The 23,238-nt window shown below is 44.8% G+C and overlaps 2 protein-coding genes across 15 annotated transcripts in view; one reads left to right on the top strand and one right to left on the bottom strand.

Annotated features, from left to right (window-relative positions):
* The window catches only part of COL26A1 (collagen type XXVI alpha 1 chain), a 200,071-nt gene extending 182,548 nt beyond the window's left edge, over nt 1-17,523 (bottom strand). For 11 of the 14 annotated variants that reach the window (XM_072882097.1, XM_072882099.1, XM_072882103.1 and 8 more), the window contains exon 1: nt 354-772. In XM_072882097.1, the coding sequence (XP_072738198.1) occupies nt 354-505 (152 nt within the window). In that variant the 5' untranslated portion in view covers nt 506-772. Of the gene's footprint in view, nt 1-353; nt 773-2,538; nt 2,603-3,974; nt 4,097-4,350; nt 4,434-11,297; nt 11,370-17,131 lie in introns of those variants that run through there. The other 3 variants (XM_072882107.1, XM_072882109.1, XM_072882108.1) reach the window with 3 other exon arrangements.
* Nucleotides 17,524-17,691: 168 nt separating this feature from the next.
* IFT22 (intraflagellar transport 22) lies at nt 17,692-20,618 on the top strand. The gene is made up of 5 exons (XM_072881835.1): nt 17,692-17,822; nt 18,214-18,293; nt 18,424-18,513; nt 19,175-19,377; nt 20,308-20,618. The coding sequence occupies exons 1-5, from the start codon at nt 17,784-17,786 to the stop codon at nt 20,454-20,456; spliced, it is 561 nt and encodes a 186-aa protein (XP_072737936.1). The 5' UTR covers nt 17,692-17,783; the 3' UTR covers nt 20,457-20,618.
* Nucleotides 20,619-23,238: the final 2,620 nt, after the last annotated feature.

Here is a 23,238-nt window from a genome sequence, read left to right as displayed (position 1 = left end):
CGGCGTTGGCTGCCCCGCGGACCCGGCCCAGCCACCTTCCCCTCCCCGACGGGCTGGGGGAGGCAAGAAGGGGGGACTTTGCGGGTTGCATTTGCCAACGCTCAGCTCCTCGATTCCCTAGTCGCTCCCTGCCCCAGGGAGGGACACTGCTGCGGGCAGGTAGGGAGCCTCCCCCACTCCATTTGGGATGAGGGCAGCCCCAGCCCTGCTCACCGAGGAGCAGCAGCGCGGCCAGCCCCTCGCACCCTCCGCGGGGTTTGCTGCCCGTGGTTTTGCCGTGCCCGTTGCTCCCCCCGGGAGCCACCGACGGGGCCCAGTCTCCTCGCCAGGGAGGCACACCCGCTCTTACTCACCGGCGACTGGCGAAGCCGCTGCCCGGCGAGCCCGAGCTCTGCTCTGGGTAGTTGTGCTGCAGGGTTGATGCTGGGAATTGATAGAGGAAGCCAGTCCCTAGCGCGCATCCATGCAGGCAGCAGCACCAGGACAAGAAAAGAGCGAACTGCATTTTTGCAAGAACAGGGTTTTCCTCCCGCCCCCCCTTTTCCCCTTACACGGCACGGCAGGCGCGGGGCCCCACCGCGCCTCCCCCGGCCGGGGTCACGGCGGGATCCCACGGCACGGAGGTGCCGCCGGGACCGGGGACCACGGGGCAGGGGTGCCCGGCACACAGGGACCGCTGCTGCGGCTCCCAAAGGGAAGCCCCGTCCCTCGGCAAGCCGAGCCCCGGCGGCGGCGGCTGCTGCCCGCGCAGGGGGTCCGGGGCCAGCGCGGCTCTTTGCGCCCAGGGCGCACACTCAGCCCCGGATGCCTTTTCAAATTTGGCGAGGTTGGTCCGACTCCGTCAAAGGGGGCGTGGGGTTTCGGCGTTAACCCTTGCCAGGCCTCGCAGCAGACCCCGCTGCGAAGGGGCTCCCCGTCGGTGAAGGGGGCCGGGCACCCCGGGCCGAGCCGAGGGAGGCGAGCCGCATGGGCACAAAACCCAGCGGGACAGCACGCTCACAGCCGGGCAGCGCTGGCAGCATCCCCACGGGAAGCCCAGGCTCAGCAGCAGCTTGGGCTCCAGCTACCCTGTCAGCAGGCAATTCTGGGCACAGGCAGGGAGCACACCAGGGGAGCCCGAGCCCCGATCCCAAACCCAAACCATCGCCGACACAGATCACCAGGCTCTGCTTCTGCCTGATTAACCGAGAGCCAGTTCGAGGGGAACCCACTGCACATCAGCAGTGCACCCCAAACACCCAAAAGCTGGTGCCTGCTGCCATGTTTGCACTGCAGAAGTCACACAGATAAAGTAGGAAAGAAATAATTTTTAAGATGCTTCATTCACAAGGCAACCAGTGAAAAAGTAATCTCTGCTTCAGTACGTGCATCCTGCTCATCTTGGCATCACACGTAAACACCCAGGATGGCCCTGAGCTTGGAGAATTGCACAGTCAACCCCACCCACAGACAGGAGGAATGTTTTTGCAGTTGTGGAACGATGTGGGTGTTTTGCAAAGGCAGTACCCCGAGAAGGAAACCAGCAGCAAGGCTGCCTCTCTCTACAGCAGCTGAATTTGAGGTGAAAGCCCTTGTACATCCCCCATTTGGCAACGCTGTCACAGACCCCATTTTCTGGCCTTCCAGTGTCCCCTTCCCAGCTCTAGGGAAACCTGGGCTGCTGCAGCTCACTGACTGGGCAAGCAACTGAACCAAACACCACAAGGAGGGATTTGTTTTTTAAATATGACACAACTGTGTTTCTAAGTTTTTACCCTCAGATCCTGCAAGCTCACAGTACCCCCTCTGCACCTTTACAGTTTGTACAGCCATCCAAAGACAGCCCTGATTCACCATCAAAAGCAAGTGTTGCTGGGGTATCCTTGGAGCCTAGGGCTTCCTTGTGGGGCTCTGCAAAGGCAGAGACCTCTTCTCCTCAGGGGCAACACAATCCCTGCGAGATTCTGCAGCTGGAAAACGATTCCTACAAGATACTGGGAAAATGGCTAGGTTCACCCCCCACCCACGGATGAGCACCCACCCCTTCCCCCACGGTGCCCACCTCCAGAGCCTGCACACAGAGATAAATAGCCCCTGGCTGGAGCCTGTAACCAGACAAGTTTAGACTGCAAATGAGGCACCAGGTTTTTAAACAGCCGCTGTCATTAATCACTGGAGCAAATCACACAAGGAGGTAGGGGTGCAGTCTGCACCACAGCTCAGCACGGCCTCCCTGGGGTTGCCCTGCAGCTGCCCTCGGGGTGTCCCAGACCCATGGCTAGAGCAGGCAATGGATCAGCACTCCCTGGGCCCCCAGGGAGCTCAAAAGGTCTGGTCCAGCAACATCGAGCTGCCAAGCCCACTCAGAAACAGCCACTATGTATTTACAAAAAGCCCTCAGTGCCTGGAGCAGGAGCATAACAGGGCCCTCTGTCCCCAGCCCGGGCTCAGGTCAGCCTGAGCACCCTTCCCTTCAGTGTCCCCTCACCCTCAGCAAGGGGAATTTCTTCCCTTCCCATCTCCCACCCCCAATAAAATACACAGCTCCCAGCAACTCACCCTAGGATGTTCAGCCACTCAGCCATTTTGCTCAGAGTCAGTCTTCAGGAACCCTCTGCTCAGCCTGACAGGGTAACAAAAAAAGAGGCTTACTCTCTGCTCTCCCTTCTCCGTAAGGCTACAAACTGCCTCAAATTCAGCTTTCTCCTGTGAAAGCAGTCAGAAGCTGCACCATACCAAAAACACTGGGCCATTCTCTGAGGCTCCCCTACCCTTTAATCTGAGTGATCATCCTCAGCTGTGTGTGCACAGCCAAACTGGGTGCAGCTGGACCCCCACCCCAGGCAGTTTATTGCAGCTCCAGGCTGTGTGCTGAGGGCCTGGTTCAGCCTCTTGTCCCAAACACAGTAAGTTCCCTCTCCTGACAAGCTGGGATAGACCATTTATCAGTATTTAACAGCACTAAATGGCACCAGTAGCTATCTGACCCATTCTCCTGGCTTGGGTTAGCCCCTTCAGAAGCTCTTTGCACTCTTCCAGTCTTAACTGTCCAAGAGCATTTTATTTTTGGTTGCATGCAAAATTTGCTGCTTCAGCCTTCACTGACTTTGCAAGACCCTAGGAGATATTAAACACAGGTGATTAGACAAGACATGATTCTGGCAAATTATTAGAGACATCTGTAGGAAGCTAATATTCTTCTTATTTCATGAACTGGGAGACTGGAGACTAGAGGTCAAATGGCTTTGCTGAAGACTGCAAAGAGCTAAAGGCAGAGCCAGAAATAGGGCTCAGATCTCCAGGCTCCCATTACTTCTGCCCTGTCCCTAATGCACACTTGCTTCTACTCTGTATGGCTGGTTTAAAATGAAAATGAAGAATTAACTTCCAAGCTGTTTTTGGAAAGAGAGAAGAAAGGGTGATATTGTCTACTGTAAGGGGAGAATTAAAGATGACATTTCATTTTAGCCCTTTGGATATACATAATACAATCAAACACAATAGCAGTAATAAATGAATATTTTTTTCTCCCCACGGTGCTTACAAGTGCAACATATTCTAACAATTTCTCAAAACTATGTTGATAAATTGGAAACACAGTGATGGAGGTAACAAAGACGGCCAACAAAAACATAATTCATTCAATTTATCAGAGGGACTAGCTTTGAGAAGAGAACCCTTGAAATCTGAACAGTCCTATTCTTATAAACCAGACATACTATATTTCAAAATATAAAGATACACGTTTTATGCCTGTGCATAAGCATGTTAATTAAAGATTAAGGCAATCGGGGCTAAATAAATTATTTGGACGTATTTCACCAACTCAGTTCAAGGTGGAAGAGTCAGGGTGCATACTGGAAAGCCACGATGCATGGAAGCACAGGGGGAAATGGTAAAGAGGCAAAGGCCAGGTTTTCAATTTACCAACCCTATTGACTTTGCTATCATGAAAAAGCAGTCCCTGGAGGGCCTTCCTCCCACACACTGCTCACCTTCCATGCAAGTGACAGCCTTATACTGTCATGTCAGAAGACTAATTCATTGGACGTGTGTGGGCACATGGGGTTTCATATGGTCTGGAGTGTTTTTCAGCTTCCTAGTCCACTGGGCATACCTGGGACGTAAGACATCAGAAACTTCTGTGAAAACTTCTGTAATTTCTTTAAACATATACACTGCATGCAAGCCAGCCAATAAATGAAGTGGGGGGAAATACAGACGATAAAAGGAACATTCAAAGTTTAGTCTGATTTTTGTTCAGTTGCAAAGGGAAAAACAGTGGAATGATAACACCAAAAGAGGAATTTGTTTTCTACAATGTTTTCAGTTTGAAAGGTGACTCAAAAAGGTAGAAAAGCACTGTCACACCTGTAAGCAGAGTCCAGCCCCAGAACTTCAATGCCATCTCAACTGCTCAGCTCCACTTGGAGGATTACAAAGTCATTAGTTAGCTGAAAAAGAGTCACAATGTTGTTAGAATCATGGCAAATAAATTTTGAAAGGCCTATCCCTTGGATATTGTGAGTGCACTTTTCATGTGGGTACTAAGAAGAGACCAAAGGAAAAGCAGCTTTGTTCTAGTTGATAAAACCTTGTGGAGCTTTAGAATTATGAAGTTTCCTTTTGAAGTTAGAAAGAAGTCATTGATAAGACCATCTAAAACCAAAAATAATTTCGATAAATCCCTTCTAGCTTCCTAAGGCACCTAGATTACTTCATTGTGATACAACAAAGCAGTCAAGGAACCTTGGAAAATTCAAAGAGATGGATAAGAGTTTAGTTACAGTAAGAGTTCAAGATCTCTATTATAAATTAAATTATAAGATTACTAAGGTTATTGTAACACATCTATTACTGGGGAGTCAAACCAAACCTGAGCCAAACTGAAAATATTAGGGGACTGTGGTGGTTTTTCTTTTAAGCTAGGAGGTAGCTAGTGTGTGAAAATTTCCTGAATTTGACCTGGAATAAATCAACCACAGCTGAACTCAAAATGGAATAGAACTGAAAAAGCATCACACTTACACAAGCAGTTTAGCACACAGTAAACATGATAGTCAGTGATACTGTATGAAGCACAAGAAATGATCCAGAAGTCATGAGTTTGGCAGCATTCATTGACCTTAGATGAGAACTTTGCCTGAGTGAAGCACTTGTGTGGGTATTATAAAGTAATATACTGGATAAAATAACTCAGATTGAAACATAATTCAGCAGATGGAAAATGTGATGACTCAAGAGATCAGCGAGACAATGACTACATCCGGTGGAATTACACCTACTCTGAGCATTATTGTGTCCTGGGAAGAACAATTTATGTCACCTTTGATGTCGGGCAAAAATTCTCCCAACTGGACATGCACTGAAGCACTGATCTGCACAACCACGGGGAGCTTGTGGACATACCCTTGATCCATCAGACTCACCAAGAATGCAGTAAAGCACGGATTCACACAGGTGTGATAAAACCAAGGCACAAATAGCACCAGGTCTATTGCACTCAAACCTGCCAGAGTAGAAACACATTCAGAAGTAGCCAGGAAGGACTGCAAGCGTTATCTAATCCCTCTTCCTTCTCCCTGCTAGAAGGCAGGATCTATTATACACAGGTTATTGTTGGCACAAAAATTTCTGCCTTCTTCTGAAAGACCTCAAGACAGAAACTCCCCGTGCTCTTCTGAAAACATATTCCAATGCTTCGCACTCCGTACTGGTAGTTTTTGTTAACATCCAACCTCAGTCTGTTTTGTTGCAATTTAAGCTCTTAGTGTCTTACTTTCTCCATTATGGATGTAGCAAACTATTCCTCCTCTCTTTGAACAGACTTTTAATTCCTCAAAGTACTTTTTAAAATGTTTTAACACCTCTCCTTGCCTTCTAGAAGCAAAACAATCCCAGCTTCTTCAGACTTTCCCTGTAGGTCATATGTTACATACTTCTAATCCTTTTTGGTATTCTCCTCTGGACTTTCCAGCTGGTCTACATCTATCTCATAGTATGGTACCCATAACCTATAATTCTGTGCAATACCTCTGCCCTGCTGAGGATTTGCCTTTTTGACATCTGTACATCATTGTTAATCCATGCTTAGTTTGGGATTCTCTACCTTTTCTGCAGAACTGCTAGCCTGACTTTCCCCCATCCTGTATTTGCTAGTTAAAATTATTCCTGCCAAAGCATAGTGCCCTGCAGTTGTTCTTAATGAGTTTCATCTTATTTTATTCAGATCATATCACCAATTTGTCAAGATCACTTGAAATTTTAATCCTGCCTTCCAGTGTTCTTGCATTCGGTTCCAGCTTTGCCTCATCTACAGATTTAATAAGCATGCTCCCTCTTCTATCACTGAGGTCACTAAAGAAAACACTGGGAGGTCTGTCTCCATGTCTGTATCCTCAAACTATGTTCCTGTTCATTAACTGTTCATTAAACATTATTCAGTCACTGAGGGCTGCCTGCTTGCTTGATGCTGTACAGGACATTGTATGGGGTTTGCGTGGCAAGGTTTTCGCAGTGAGGGGGCCACAGGGGTGGCTTCTGTGAGAAGCTGCTAGAAGCTTCCCCTGTGTCCAATAGAGCCAATGCCAGCCAGCTCCAAGAGGGACCCACTGCTGGCCGAGGCCGAGCCCATCAGTGACAGTGGTAGCGCCTCTACCTAGGGGGAAGAAAAAAACCTGCGCAACTGCAGTCAGAAGAGGGAGGAGTGAGAATATGTGAGAGGAACACCTCTGCAGACACCATGGTCAGTGAAGAAGGAAGGGGAGGAGGTGCTCCAGGTGCTGGAGCAGAGCTTCCCCTGCGGCCCGTGGTGAAGACCATGGTGAGGCAGGCTGTCCCCGTGCAGCCCATGGAGGTCGACAGTGGAGCAGATATCCACTGCAGCCCATGGAGGACCCCACGCCAGAGCAGGTGGATGCCTGAAGGAGCCTGTGACCCCGTGGGAAGCCTGCACTGGAGCAGGCTCCTGGCGGGACCTGTGGCCCCGTGGAGAGAGGAGCCCACGCTGGAGTAGATTTGCTGGCAGGACTTGTCCTGCCACGGGGGGGGACCCACGCTGGAGCAGTCTGTTCCTGAAGGACTGCACCCCATGGAAGGGACCCACGCTAGAGCAGTTCATGAAGAACTACAGCCCGTGGGAAGGTCTCACGTTGGAGAAGTTCATGGAGAACTGTCTCCCGTGGGAGGGAAGAGTGTGAGGAGTCCTCCCCCTGAGGAGGAAGGAGCGGCAGAGACAACATGTGATGAACTGACCGCAACCCCCATTCCCTGTCCCCCTGCGCTGCTCGGGGGGAGGAGGTAGAGAAATCCTGAGTGAAGTTGAGCCCAGGAAGAAAGGACAAGTAGGGGGAAGGTGTTTTAAGAATCAGTTTTATTTCTCATTACCCTACTCTGATTTGATTGGTAATAAATTAAGCTAATTTCCCCAAGTCAAGTCTGTTTTGCCCATGATGGTAATTGGCGAGTAATCTCTCCCTGTCCTTATCTCGACCCATGAGCCTTTCATTATATTTTCTCTCCCCTGTCCAGCTGAGGAGGGGAGTGATAGAGCAGCTCTGGTGGGCACCCTGAGACCAAATCACAAATGGTCTTGAACTTCTACAACAAAACTAAATACTTTATAACATGCAGTGGAAGGAGCTACCAGATATCAGGCTGCAATTTTCAATGGAGTCACTGACTATAGGATATCCAGATTCAGTGGTATCCGAATGCTTACCTGATTTGAAAATCCATCCTGAGTCAGGGACCCTCTCTGAATCTCGGAGAAGCAAAGACTTTCCTGACCAAAGAATGTCTCAGTTTTGGACTCTGGTCCTGAAATCCTCCCACTTCTCTCAGTTTCCCCATGGACCCAGGTTGCCTGACTTGAGCAATGCAATATGAATGGTAGTCTGAGTTCCCTTTCTGTATCGTGCAAGTCACATAAAAGGGAGTGGGTTCACCCCCTTCCTGACAAAATACACAAGTAAAGGCACACAAAACAGATAAGAAAGGACTTCTAGAAATAAGCACCCTCTTCCCACCTCCTGCACACCCCAGAGGTTGTGCCACCCACCCTGTGGAGCCAAGGAACAGAAGAACTGGGGGGGATGCAAGTGGGGACACTGGAGTCCCCTTTCCTCGACACGGCAAATCCGTATGTTCCATCCATATTTTTCCAGCTTTTACTGATTTTTTTCAAATCTCCTAGGAACTTTCCCTGTGGGCCATGACAATGATGCCTAACCACAATAGTCTGCTTTTCTTAGCTGGCTTTCACAGGCCCCCTAGAAGTTGGCTGTGGTCCTTCAAAAGTTTGTGGGCTGCAAGCTGAAAATCGCTGCACTGTAGCCATTGTACAGGGACCACCACCTCCACAGCATGATTCTGCCCAGCTAAAATCTGAAATTGCCTCCAGTATTTTCACCTTAGGTGTCTGCAGTTAAGGTGGATTAATAGCAGCCATATGCTTTCTCCCTCTTCTCTCCTCTACCTTGTTCCACAAACTCCTTCCCTGCCAGTCATCTGTCTTCATGCTGCAAACTTCTTGCCAGTCAGTGCCTTCCTGCACTATCTTTCCCTGCGTTGGATCTTACCACACAGGCTGCAGAACCTTCTGTTTCCTCCTTGCTGCAGGTGTTTCCCAGAGCATGCTCCAGCATGGCTTTTACTATCTTTGTGTGTTACTGGTAAACAGTCAGCCACAATCCAACTGTCATACCCATATTTTCCTTACAGTTCTATCTTCACCTTATTCTGCTCTAAAGCACTGTGCATCTAGATTCACGGGACCCCACTGATAACTGATGTTACATATTTCTTGAAGCATTCACACGAGCCTCTCCCTTCTCTGTCTTAATTCTTTTCCCAAGATCCTATTTTTCAAATTAAGTCTTCTTGTTTTCATAGACTTTGTCTGTTTCAATGTGATCAATCCCCTTCATTATTTTAAAATCATTGACAGAATCACAGCAAGATCTCTTTTTAAACAAGATAATACAAAGCAAGAAGAGCTTGTATTGAAGAGCTTTGGTAACTCAGCCCTGAAAGGCACAGTATTATTCTCATTTTCCCTGCTTTATCCCCTTAATCATATCCTTCTTAGGTAGAGGTAGGTGAAAAGAGCACTCTGAACAAGAACTCACCAGTGTTTTATGTAATAACAATAACACCTTTTTGATATATATGCTGTTCTTACTGTAATGCAACCCAACATCCTGTTCAGTTGTTGGGGTCTTTTTTCTACAGCTGTGTGTTAGGCTGAGAGCTCTGGGGATTATTTAAAGACAATATTCTCCAGATTTATCAATTTACCTTTATGAACATTTTTCTCTACTCATTCTAAGGAGAGCAATCACATAAGTAAACCCCAACACTGTTCAGTGGCACTGTCTTGCTCTTTATCTGTCTCTCTACCTAATCTCCTCTCTTGAATCTTACAGATTCCTCCATGGAAGCAATAAAAAGGCAACTAAGGTGCTAAATATGAAAGAATCATTGTAGGCATTAAAGGCTAAAGTCACTGCAAGGCAACTGGATCCAAGTATTTCTTGGCTATGCACATCTACACTAATGCTAGCTTAGGTGTTCACAGTATACTCTATTGTCACCAATGGATACCACACCTAATTTGCTTGGTATCCAAAATCCACCCCTCTTCCAGGGCCTCTGGGTGGTTTTGTCAAACAAGCTTAGTCTGAGCACCTTCTCGAACTGGTTGCATGCAGATTTCCCTCCCCTCCTCGCTTGCATTTCTAAATGACCCAAACTGGAACTACTAAATTGTACTTTGCAAATATCCAGCTCCTCACATAGAACGCAGATCTCTCCTTCACCACAAGAAATGCTCTTCATCTCTTTCTGTTTTCTGTGCTGCCTAAGGGAGATCAATCTCTCTACAGATGCAAAACCAATCCCCAAATAATCCTCTGGGATTACACTGGCTCACAACCACTCATGCCACCAGCTCTCAGGCAGGACGGATACATGGGCTTTCAATCTACACCCAGAAAGAATCTGGTTGAACTCCCGGCCCTACCAGAGCCATCGGGCAATCTCACAGTGCCTCCCTTTATAACACAGGGTTTAGTGCTTTGTTATCTATCATGGCTATTGTAAGGACAATAGAAATGGAATAAAAATGATGTGGTATAAATAGTAAAAATAATGAAAGAAAAGAAGAAAAAAATAAAAGAAGCAAGATGAGACATAATCTAAAGAGAGAGATAAATTGTTCTCTTTTTTTTGGCAGAAAGGAACTGATAAAGTCTGCAAGATACTATGAAATGTTTAAACTGATTGTTGCCCAAAAAAAGAAATAAAAATTTTTGACCAGACTAAGGAGATTTTTGGTATGCGATGGAATGGTAGGACAAGACTATCAGCCTCACTGTGTGCCTGGAAAGAAGTGGCTCACAGCAAAACATTTTTTGGCTCAATTCACATCTTGAGTATTTAACTCTAAGATTGTTGTGAAAAACCCAGCGCAGTGCCCCAACTGTAGGGTGATGCACTATTTTGCATTGAAAACAGGTGTTCAGCTGGCTGGCTTTCTAGCGGAGCACAGTAGATTTGTCCCAGATTTTCTGTACATGATCTCTAGGTAATACTTGCCTTTTTTTTTAGATGTTTCAAGAAAATTAGATAATTATTTCCCATGTTCTGAGCCTTCCCTGAACTGACTGACAATAGATTTACAGAGCTGAGCTGTAGGTCAGGCAGAGGGGGGGGTCTGGCCAGCTTACAGAGGAGGTGAGTGGACTTTGGAAAAAGCAGTGCTGCAATTCTGGAGCATCTCTGAGAACAACCACAGCTTGTAACATATGCCCTGGCACACTGCAGCTATGGCTAGTGACCTACTGAGGTGCAGTCTCTGGCTGGGGAAGAGGAGGGCAAACAGTCTTGATAACCCAATCATTCATTTCCTTAGTTTTGAAGCTGTGTTAGGTAAAGAACCACATTAACTGAAGCTCTCCACTGTGTTTATTCATTTTAAATGGCTTTGAGATACGGTTTCTTTGAAAGATCCTGTATAATCAATCTCCATTGTTCTGTATATTTTTGCAGAAGATAACAGCTTCATTAAAATATGGTGTGCTATTAACAGCAGTAAATATATAGCCTTAAACCTTAAAATGTAATGCAATTAAATAAGAAATATGAACCTAAGGAGGTTAAGTGCAATCAACCACTGACATTTACATTTGATTTGAATTAAAAAATGCACACAGAGGGAAATAAAGGGCCTCCGTGAATTTAAGAATGGAGAATATAAAGGTCTAGTTCAAATTAAAGATTTTATGACTGAGGACTCCATTAAATCTTCGAACACTTACAGTAAAGAGTTTGGAATGCTTCCAGTCCAATTCTTTATGTTCTCACAAGTGACAGATTATACTCCTGAACTTCTATGGCAAAAGAAAGAAAGAGTGATTGTATTAATCCATCTAAATCTGGAGCTTGCTAATTAAGATTAAAACTATAACAATCTGTGTTTAGGTGAAGCATAGTATTTTTATAACCCAGCTCAAGACAACATCACTAGCCAAGCCAAAAGTAGAAGATTTAAGTTTTCAAATTATTGAAGAACAATGATATAACGAACCACTTAATACTACATGATCAACAATCTGTACTAAATATGAACTCTTTTATAGTACTCAGTCTACTTTGCTTTTTATATTTCCAAGTCATTCCTCATGGTGTTTAAAATACATAGTACAACATGCTGCTTCTACCTCTACCCCCACCTGCAGAAATGCAAGGATCTTCAATTGCAGCAAGTCCACAGTGGCAGGCCACATTCAGTCAAAGTGCCAGTCTCACACATACGTGTATTTGTAGCCATAAGATATTAAGGAGGACCTTTCAAAGGAGTTTGCAAGTGAGTCAAGCATTGGAAACTAATGTACTACTTTTCCCAGGTTTCAAAGGGAATCGAGGCAAAATTATCAAGGCTACAGATTTTTAAGTTGAAGGCGTAGAGTTAAGCATCCATCACTGTATCCAGGTACCTAAGCAAAGGAGCAAGGTTTTGAGATCTTGTTTCAGATCCCTCAAAACATAATAATTACTGGTATAAATCTGTTGTCTCTAATGGTGTACTGCCAAGAGGTAACTGAGCCTTAAATGAAAATGAATGTGAGACATCTCAAAAGACAGCTGATTTGGCCCAGGATGTTAGCAGAAACATAATGCCTGGAAGGACCACAGGGTTAAGGAACTCCTGTGTTTGGCCATAAACTCCAAAGTAACACATAAGTCAAATCAGAGGATGAAAATGAGAGAAAACAAAATCTTCCTGTCAGTAGGATCTCCTCTCCTGTAGGACCACATGGCAGTCCCTCTAAAGACAGTACACACTTTTTTCCTTGCTTTCTATGAAGTCCTTGAGGGTCTGGCCTTGAGTGAATAAATAGATCAGAGGATGTTAATAAATGCAGGCTCTTTCCAGACCAACAGGGGTGGCAGACACCACAGCTGTCAGTAAGAAACAAAACTTACTTTGAAATTTTATATTCAAAACAAAAAGCATAAGGGTCTAATAGAAAAGGTTCCATGAACCCTTGTGAATCACAAATAACAATTATCCTTTGATTGTCTTGTTTCAGTACCTTCTAGTCTACCACCTATGAAACCGTTTTTACCAAACATAAAGGAAGTTTTTTCGCCCAGCCCAACAAGGCTGCCATGCTCTCTTCTAAGAGTAAAGGGTGCCCAACACATCCCAGCACAATATTTCTCATTTCTCACCATCAGGCTGTATTTCTCTTTGACTGCTCTCACAAACGGGTATTGAGAACACCAAATTTAAGAGGTCTGACTGATGGTATGACTATATGCACACTTTAATTCAGTGTACATCTGCACAGTAGCTGAAAGAAACGGTTCCATCCTTGTCCCACTTGGCCACGTTCCCACTGGTCCTCATTACCTTCTTTCTGTTAGCACCAGGGTTTTGTGCAGTTATGCCGTGAACAGGTTCAGGGAGCTGATTTTTTTTTTTTTCTGGAGGCATCAAACTAGTTTTCAATTGAATTAGTTCCATCTAAACAGGTAATTGGAAGGAAGCTAGACGGAGAGCTGGGGACGTGGATGGAGGCAATACTACTTTGAGTGGGTGGTGATACAAGTTTATGTCATATGTAAAAGAGCATGCATCCACAGCATAAATTAAGAGTCCAGGCTCTGTCAACAGGCAGTGAAGACTCTCCTAAATAGATGCTTCCAATGGGTAATTCAGAATACCTAAACCAGAAGCCTAAAATTAGACAGCATGAATATGACAAGACCATAATGTCTCAGTACTGTAATTCCCACAGAGAGTTGAGGCTCTGTTTACAAATGCAAATGATCTGGGCTTTAGCAGAAATACTTTTGCTTAATGTTTTTTTCCATGGAAAAATTGAAACTTTCCCCTGTGAGGGGGGAAAGAAGACCCTCTGAAGGGCTCTCCTGCTAACACAATAAACATCTGTGGGTTCTTTCCTCTCAAATGCTATTTTTCTAGGGGGTCCTTCTCTGATGAATTAGCAGTCCCAGTAGATCATGGCAAACAATCCTGCATACCACATCTTAAGAAATGGTACTTCTTGGAACAGATCGGTTTGGTCTGCCTTAACGCAGGCAAGTTAACACCACATTATCAAATGCACTGAGGTCACCAACCTCCATGAGATGATCTGCTTGATCCTTTTCAGACAAAAAAAGAAAAAGAAAAAAGCTTGGATTCCTTACAGAAATCTGAGTGCTCCAAGCTGGAAGCAGTAGGCTCGGCCACTCACAGCCCACCCACCTACAGATCAAGATGGACTGGAACAACCTCCTCCATGAGCCAGAAAAGTGAAGGGGGTTGGGAGGTGGGAGGAAGAGTTTCGTATTTCATCTACCACTTTTAATAGAAAACAGAACATGGTGGGGGGTTGAAAGGAAAATGGCAAATCCCTGGAGATGCTAAGTGTTGGCCTTGCAAGTCAAAACTGTCAATCACACCATGTCCCCTCGAACTCGTACTTCTTGAAGGGAAGGAAAGCAAGGAGACAATGGACTGGCACGTTTAGCCACTAGGTGTTACTGTTGCTCCACAGAATGTGATCAGAGCAACCACTTTAGAATAAGCAAAACAACATCTATGAGAGACAACATCTGCAGCTGTACCTTAAGATTTAAACCATAGAAACTAAATCCTACTTCTGGATTCACATGTTATGACCCAAAAAATCAGAGCACTTTGGTGTGTTTTCTTGGGGGGGTCATGGAGGTAGACTGCTGCTCCTTGTGTGTGTGATGTTTATACATCACTGCATAAATGGAGCAAGTCAAATTCATCCCTTGGGAACTTCCACTGACTTTGATGAAGGTACATAGGGAGAATTGGGCTGCTTAATGTGTCACTGAGTTCATGTCCACTGGTCAGGAAAATACATTGGCCCCCGAGTTGTCTGCCTCCCTGCCTCCTCTGTGACTGGTCACAGCCTGCACTGACACAGAGGCATTTTAATTAATCCTAGATCTGCTGTTAGCCAGGTGGGTTCCTCAGGCAAGTCATTTAACCTTTCTCTGCTTTTGTTTCTCCATCTATGAAATGGAAATAAAGATCCTCATCTCCTCTGGGTAGGACTTTGAGACCACAGACAAATCAGAGCTGTAGTCCTTGACAATCTGTTGGCATGAACCAAGCAACAGGTTTTGCATGAGCTTTTCCTATTGATTCCAGAGTAGGTTTTCTGAGAGAGAAAGACAGAACTGAGTGCTTACCCCTCCTTAGTAGCCACTTTTAAGTGAAACAGACTCATGATAAAGAGCAGCGCTCCACTGCACACCTGTCAAGGCTCCTTAATGTCCTGTTTCCATCTGGTCCTTTTTCATAGCTCTACCAAAACTTTATCCAGAGGACAGCCACACTTCCTCCAAACTTTCATCATTTACTTAATCACCTAGGCTTTGAACCTCAGAGACATATCCCTTCCCTGAGCTTCTTCAGCAACAAGCTTCGAATTTACAACAATATTGATTTTCTCCTTAATTTTTAATAACAGGCCCCAGTGCACAAAAATAGGTGTTTCTTCCTTTCAATTCTTGTATTCTATGCCTTGCCCCCAAATGAACCAGTATAAATAAACAGAGGATGTAATGCAGGTCTCTGCCTGCGCCCACTAGAAAGCTGTTTCTGCACACACACAATAAATGTCATGCAACGCACAACAAACAGGCAGAGCATTCATTCTCATGGTAAGTCTTGCCATGTGGTTGTACTTCTTACCAAGGCATTATTTTCCCATTCAGCTCCATTTGAGTGCTCTAGGGCATGTTTTCTAAAGTTTGGAAACATTGTTACAGTACATTAAACAAAGTACCAATACTGAGCCACAAAATCTTATGAAAGATTTTTTTGAGTTGTTTTCATAAGAAAATTTTTATATGCCACATTAAATGAAATATAATGCAAACTTAAAATACTGTTCTCCAAAAGACTGAATGATTTGCAAGCACTAAAGTATTATCTGAAAGGTGACTGGCGCTACATTTTACTGCTGCTTCCAGTAAAACCCGTGGGCCTCTAACTTGGAGGCAAAGTCCTCTTATCTTCAGTTCAGGCAACAAGCATCACATGCCTTGATACAGCAATCAATGTGTCTCATAGTTTGAGTTCTCATAGACCTTCCTAGAGTGAAGAACAGTTTTATTGAAGTAGTATTGATAGCCTGCAATTGCTTTTGGCTTTTGAAGGAAGAAGGAGGATCTGTCCACGGAGAATCATCTGGAGATGATAATTTTTGCTTGCTACCAAAACATTATGGTGGAAAAACAGCCGTCTAATAAATGCAAGACTTATAGACCATTACCAGTATTGTCTGGAAGTGGTTCACTTACTGCTGGAGTTTCTCTCTGCTGCAGTCTAACAAAGAGTTTTAAATAAGTGAAACAAAATGGCCTTGCTGATTTGTACACGTGTACTCTCAGCAAACAATACATCAGTAACTAACATAACTTTACCCATACGCCTAAGGCAGATGCTGATAACATCAAATGTACTTGACTTAGATGCCTTTGAAAACGTCACACTAAGTGACTTGGAAGCTTAATTCCCACTTTCTAAAGTGACTTCGAACCCTAAATCACATAGATAAATCCAAAAATTGCAGCCTTAGTCAGCTGTGCTCTCCTTACTCTTCAGTGGCTAATATAAACACACAAAGACCCTATCTGACACGTCATCTAAAAATTAATCCTAATTGCTTTCTGGGCAGCTGCACAAACAGCCAGTTTTACCCAGTTTCAGTTACCTCTTACTTTTTTTTTCCCCCGCCTCGTCTGTGCTGCTGTCCACAATAGGACCCTTTATAATACATTTCTCTTCATGTGCTAGTGGCAGCTAATAACATGTGCCAGCTAATAAGAGAGGCTGTCCTAATTTCTTCTCTCTGGGTCACCCTTTCTGTCTTTTCTTTGGAAGTTAGTAGGTCAGAAATGTGGAAAACAACATAGCTGCAGAAAGGATTAACTACGAGCTGTCCCAGTTCATTGTGAATTTGGTCCTGAATGACATGTGGATCTTTACAAATAGAAAATACACATCCGATCTGCTACAGCAGAATCAAACTCAGTGCTAGGTGCAACTACTGTTTTTTCACTGTCTTTGTCCCACTAACCTGAAAACAAAGGGTTTTCCAAAGTTTAAAATACTTTGTGAATGGTGTGATGCCACTGCCACATTGAACCATCCTAAACTATCCCTATGTAGGGAGTGAACCAGCAAATAAGTCTACAGTGTGATAGAAAAGACTGTACCCCCTCAGTGAGAGCAGAGCAATTCTGGTTCACATTTATTAGTAGTACTAGTAATAAACATTTATATTATGGTAGCGCCTAGAGGCCCTGTTTGAAAGCTTGTCTAAAACTGCTATTGTACCTGGCCACTAAACAGCTCTGAAGCAGCACATCTGTCTGCCAGATGTTTTTTTCTTAGAAGCTGCAATTTAAAAAAGCCTCTTGCTTCCCTTAACAAGCCTTAATAAGAAACTTCAAGAGCTTGCTTCATCATCCATTCAAGGAGAATCTGCAGTTAAAATCGCAATGCAACTTCAGGCAAGGACAGCACTTTCTCAAACTAGTGAGGGACACCAGAGCGGTGCATGAGCACTGGGGGATTTTTAAGTGTGTTTAGTACCTGTTAGCCTGACTCTTGCTTTCCGGAGAACAGAAAGGCCAAGGGGGCACCTCTCCCCGCACAGCGCGGGCAGGATCTGCTGCCAGTCCCGCCCGATGGACGCAGAGGCTGGGGGTCCCCTCAGGGCACAATGGTTAGGGTTTAAGGCCGTACAGGCGCTGCAAACCCCACTGCGGGCAGCGTGCGGGAGCCCTGGGTGCGCATAGGGCCCGAACACGCCGCTGCCACACCGCCAGCTCCGTCAGGAGGGGCCCGGGGCAAACCTACCACCAGGATACCTGAGAGGCCGCGTCCATCTCGCGCGCCACGGGCCCTGCTGTGTGTGAGGAGAAGAGGGACAGCAGCTGCCGCGGGCGGCTCGGCCAAGCGGGGCGGGGACGGGGACGGGGACGGGGACGAGGACGGGGACGGGGACGGGGACGGGGACGGGGACGGGGCGGGCCCCCCACGGCACTGCAGGGCTCCCCGCCGGCCGGGCGCGCCGCCACCTCACGACGGCCGGGCGGTGGCCAGACCCGCGCGCGCACCGCCCCCCCCCCACGTGACGGCGGCAAGGCCAATCGCAGCGCGTCTTCCCCTGCTCCCCCAACGCAGCGCGGCCGCGTTGCTGGGCAACGGGCGGGCGGGAGGAGCCGCCCCCCCCTCTCCCGCCATGCTGAAGGCGAAGGTGCTGCTGGTGGGGCCCCGCGAGGTGAGCGCGCCCCGGGCCGGCCCAGGCTCCCCCGGGCCCGCGGCAGGCTCCCCCGGCCGCCCGCCCGCCCGTCTCCGAGGCCGTATTTACCTCCGCCCTGGCCCCTTGACTGCCCTCCCCAAGGCCCGCGCCCGCCCCCTGAGGGCCGCAGTCCCTGCGGCCGGCCTTAGGCGGGGCCCGCTGTGGCGTGCCGGCGGCATCACCGTGCAGAGGATGCGGCTGTGGAGGCTGGGGGGGTCCCTGGAGGCGGGAGGGAGGAGGGGGCAGGCCTGCATGCACAGGGGCCTTAGCTGGAGGGAGAGCAGGGTGCCTGGATAAACACCGTCCTCTTATCTTCGTTGTGGCTTTGGCATGTTAAATTCCTATGGGTGTCTTTCACTCCCGCTGCCAGTCTGGAAAATCAGTGTTGGCAAACTTTGTTTCGGAGAGCATAGAAGGGATTGGCAGCTACAGCCCGACGCAAGGTGTAAGGTGAGCAAAACCTCCTGGCGTGCTGACTGAACCAACTCCCTGACAATTGTCTGCCCCTCAGAAAGTCCTGCTTTCTGGTTGTGGTGGTGTGTAGAACGATATGACATCGTATATCCACTCGTTTTCACAGGATCCTGGAATATGAGAAGCCGAACTTGAACAGTACCAGCAAGGGAGCTGGGTGTCGATTTGAGCTGTGGGATTGCAGTGGTGATCAAAAGTAAGCCAGCATCGTTGTTACTTCCTCCAGGCTACTTAATTAATAATAGTTCTGTTTACTCAAAATATTCATACTTAAGGCCTAAAACCAATGATCTTTTTGAGATGAGGAATATTCCTGCCTCTTTACCCCATTATATTTTTTTATAGTTTCTGCTATAACGCCTCTGATACTGGGTACTCTCTGCCATGATCACAGCTGACACTGAACTTTTTTTTGGATAAGGACTGGGTATAACAGTAAAGTCCATAGCTCCTAGAATGAAGTTACAGGTACAGGAGACAGAGGCCCACTCTGTAATTGCCTTTATTTCCTTGAAGTTATTATCTGAGTGGACTTCAGACAATGTATATATATGATTTAGGCCTTAATTTCCAAAAGATACAATTGAGAACTGGACAGATCCATTTTAGGGAAAAAGTTTAAATAAGCATTTGACCAAATAGTACATGTCAGCAAATCATGGGACCAACTAACATACTAGGTAGGTCAAAATATTTGGAATATGATAGATCACTGTCAAGATTACTGATGTTATAATAAAGAAGAAGTACTGAAATGTGTTCTTGAGGAGGGAAAAAGAAAACTTGAGGAAATTTGAGTGCATGTTTCTGTTTTCCAGCTATCAATCTTACCATTTTCCATGCACCTGTTTTTCAAGGTTTGAAACATGCTGGCCAGCTCTGATGAAGGACTCTCATGGCGTAATAATAATCTTCAATCCTGAGCTGCCTAGTCACCTGAAAGAAATTGAAATGTGGTACTCCTGTTTTGTGCAGCAGCAGCCACTGCTTGATAGTCAGTGTCTCCTAGTTGCACATCACAAGCCAGGCAGTGCGGGGGACACAGAAAATCTGTCCTTGGGTAAGAAGAGGGAAAACTCGATCTCTAACTCAGAGGTTTTTATTGATCTATATATCTTTAAAATTGTTCATCCCTTATGGCTTGCATTTTTCATTAAATCTGCCGATCAAAGAATACTAGAGTGCTTTGCAAAAACAGAAAGAATTAATTTCAAAGGTCACCTAGAAGGTGAGCAATACTCCTATTTCACAAAAGGGAAAGTAAGGCAAGAAAAGTTTGACTTCTCTAAGGTCACACAGTGAGTATGTAGCTGAGCTAGGAATTAGAACTCCTGATGTCTGTAGCCGTATGTCATCATCACTAGTAGTTTGTTTCTTACATTGAATTTTATCTTTTGTTAACTGACACATTTCAGGCCATTTAAGCCTGCATTTTACCGATCAAAAGAATAGGAACCCTTTGAAATAAACATCTAATGATCTTCCTCTTAAAATTAGTAATAGGTACTTTATATACTGCAAAATTGTTTGTGGCTGTTTATACAAATGAGAACACACACTCCCTCTGGGCAACCTGTTCCAGTGTTCAAACAAATACATATTTATTATAAGTATTAATATGTTAATACATAGTTAACATATCATTCCATAATTTTGAAGTAATCAAAGAATGTCATATCACTTCAATAGCAAAATTGCAATTCAGTGCTGAATTGTTTGATTCTGCCTAACTGCATGTGAGACCAAAAGCAGTACTTTAAGCTTTAATAATAATGTTTGAAGAATTTAATCTAGCAACAAGTTGTACTTGTTTGTAATGCTAACAAACTAGATGCATTTCTTCTTCATGTGTTGTATATTATCTGGGGTATCAAACATTCGATACTATTGAATTCCAACTGACTTCAACATGAGCTGTCCCATGAGCTTGATTGTGAATATATCTTTTATAAAAGGAATATACCTAATTATTTTTTATTTACCTTCAAAGCTTACCCACTGAACAAGCTGAAACTAATACATTCCAACTTAGAAGAAGATCCTGAAGATGTTCGGATGGAATTTATGAAATACTTCAGAAGCATTATCACCTTAATAAATGAGAGCAGAGAGAGGGAAGAAATGTCAATTATCTCATAACATTAAAAGAAATACTGAACAGGGAATAAAAAGGATTATTTTCACTCTGTAAGCTATACTAGCCTGTGAACAGGTCCTCACAACGAGAATTTGCCAGCCTATAAACACTTCAGAGAAAATAATGCACAATTTATGACTTAACCAGAAAAAAACAAGTGCTAATATCAGATGAACTGTGGTGCCAAAGAGATGGCTGCACATCCAGGAATTTGGGTAACTTTAGCTGCACTTTGGTTTCACTTGGCATCAGAGGTACAGGAAGGTATTGTTTAATATGTTAGTGTGGACCAAAAGATACAGGTATCAGTCATCCCTTCACTTCAGAATCCCTTTTTGTAGAGGTGCTAGGAGAAGAAAGCCTGACAGAACATAAGATTTGTGGAGTTCTGTTGAAGCATCTGAGTAAAGTGCTCATGCTAGCTGTGTTCCTGGAGAAGTTATGCTTTTGGAAGTCAGTACAAAGTGATTGGAACAGAGATCTGAGAAGTAGTCGTGGTGTGGAATCCACGTTTTTATGTTCCAAGTTCTCCTTATCTTTCTGTCCAGCATCTGAAGACAGCACACTTCATAGCTATTGCCTTGGCAAGACAGAGTAGGTTGCAGTCTTTCTCAGGACTAGGTTTATTCTTCTATTCCAACAAAATAAACGTGTTGTTGGGGACAATGTTTAGGTCTCTCTGGGAGGAAAATAATTGAAATCTCAGTGTAGTGCAATACTTTGACCTATGTCGGGAGCTCCAATAGAGAAAAAAAAAGTTCTTTATTCTCCAGAGGAGGAAAAGCTGTTTCCAAACTTGTATTACTGTTCCCTGTTGCATTGAAGTAAGTGGTTTCATAGATAATTTACTTTCTGATTTGTTTGGTTTGCACTCATCCCTGTTCTTCGTGTGTTTTGCTGTGGCAGACATTTTTTGTAACATGCAGTACTAAAGCAATAAAAACATTTTTTAAATGCATCCCTTCTGTTCTCAAAGTGAAAGTTAATTATGATTTTGTGGAACTCTTATCGACTTGCTTAATTTTTAGTAAGGAAAACAGTGATAAATTTGTAGTACATTTCACACTAATTAGTTCCAACAAGAGATGTTTACAAAAACTTGTCACCGACCCAAACAGCCAAAGAAATGACAAATGAAAAACAGAAGCATGTATCCATACTGACGCACACGTCTTTTTTTCAGAAGAGATAATTTAAAGGAGAGAGGGACTGGGAGCAGGAACTGCAGAAATCCTTGAGAAGTATACCATTTCACCTTGTACTGCAGCTCACCTCGTGAAGTGCGAAATCAATGGCTTGACGGAACTATGTCTGACCCCCAGCACTAAATTTTACAGATTTTGTTTCATTGCATATTCATGCCATGCAGCTATATTTGAGCTGCAGCTGTTTTAGAAGTACATTTGTTAAAACAGCCTTGTCCTCTCACCAACATTGTCTTTTAGTAAACATCCCTTACAGAAAGTATTTTATAAAACAGGAAGTACTTGATCTATTTTAGTTCAAGACAACAGGAATGAGAGCTTCTTGGGTTTTTCAGTGACCTAGGTTAATTAGTCTACTATTTTTCCTATTTTCATAGTTCAGTCTTTCCTGAGGAATGAGTAGCCTGTCCTTGCGCAAATATTCTGTTTTCCAAGATGACAAGAAGAGGTGCCTCAAAAATCTACTCAGTTGTTTACACATCCTTCTCCTGGTCTTCAAATGGTGCGCAGTCGGGGCTTTCTCCAGGGTTTTCTCTGGGAAGCTTCAGTGAGAGCAGAGAGCGGTCAGGGTGTGGTGCACTGTCACAGGCTGCTGTTAGCAGTAGCGCAGCTCTTGTCCTGGCCTCCTCAAAATGCCCACAGGTCTCAAGGCAAAAAATTGGCACTTCCTTTTGTCAGTCCCCTTCAATGGGATTCATTGTAGTGGCGTAACAATGACTGGCTGTAGGAGCTCAAAATAAGTTACTTTTATTGTTGCTTTCAGGTAGGAGATTTTTCAGTTATTGTCATATACTGCTTCAAGCACTTCTACATCATCATGCTCAAAATCAACGAACACATTGCCAGAGTCTGAAAGCCTCTTCATCCCAGTTGCATTCTGTACTTCCCCAGGTATTTTTCTCTTTAAGCCCTTTTTATTTAAAACAAAGGCATGTGAGGTGAAGGAATAAAAGAAGATCTTAGAACAGTTCCAAGTTGTAAAACTAATGGCTACAAATAACACAACAAAACACACTGAGCTAGGCTCATACTTCAGAGAATTACTATTCCAATGATATGTGGTTTGCTCAGGTTGGTACCAGGCGTGGGGCACGTGAAGTTGTGTGCACACACAAATAACCTGCGCTGTTCTGTTCTTCGGTGCTTGGTGTGCTCACAGAATTTGCTGCCCCAGCTTTTTTTCATTGTCTGCTGGCTCCTATTCTGCCATTAAAGCTAAAAGTTCTGCTTGGTTCTGAGAGAAAAAGAGGGGGGGTACTGAAAGAAAACATCAGTGAGAGGAAGGACACCAGGAAAGAAAAAAGCAAAATAAGCAGTAAGAGATGAAAAGGTTGGAGGCGAATAGTGGGAGGTTGGCATTTCAACATCTACATTTTATTTATATGACTTTTGAAACAATCAGGCTTTATATGTTTGCAATCAGTGTCATAGGGTGGTCTATTGGAGGCAGTTATTGGAAAATTCACAGTCTAACTAGAGAACAAGTTTTTTACATGCTGCCTTAGATTATTTTTTCCTTGTTGCCAGCTGTGTGGTGCTGGAGCCAATTTTTAAAATATACTGCCGTAATAAATTCAGT

The sequence above is a fragment of the Ciconia boyciana genome, chromosome 17 (assembly GCF_034638445.1).
Source record: "Ciconia boyciana chromosome 17, ASM3463844v1, whole genome shotgun sequence".
Taxonomy (NCBI): domain Eukaryota; kingdom Metazoa; phylum Chordata; class Aves; order Ciconiiformes; family Ciconiidae; genus Ciconia; species Ciconia boyciana.
This window is presented reverse-complemented; position numbering and strand designations above follow the sequence as displayed.

Bases quoted from the DNA above. Each gene is read 5' to 3' on its own strand.
- IFT22 (XM_072881835.1), top strand. From the start codon at position 17,784: ATGCTGAAGGCGAAGGTGCTGCTGGTGGGGCCCCGCGAG. The intron at 18,294-18,423 runs GTGAGCAAAACC...TCGTTTTCACAG, and splicing joins AGCCCGACGCAAGGTGTAAG to GATCCTGGAATATGAGAAGC. The intron at 19,378-20,307 runs GTAAGAAGAGGG...TTACCTTCAAAG, and splicing joins CACAGAAAATCTGTCCTTGG to CTTACCCACTGAACAAGCTG.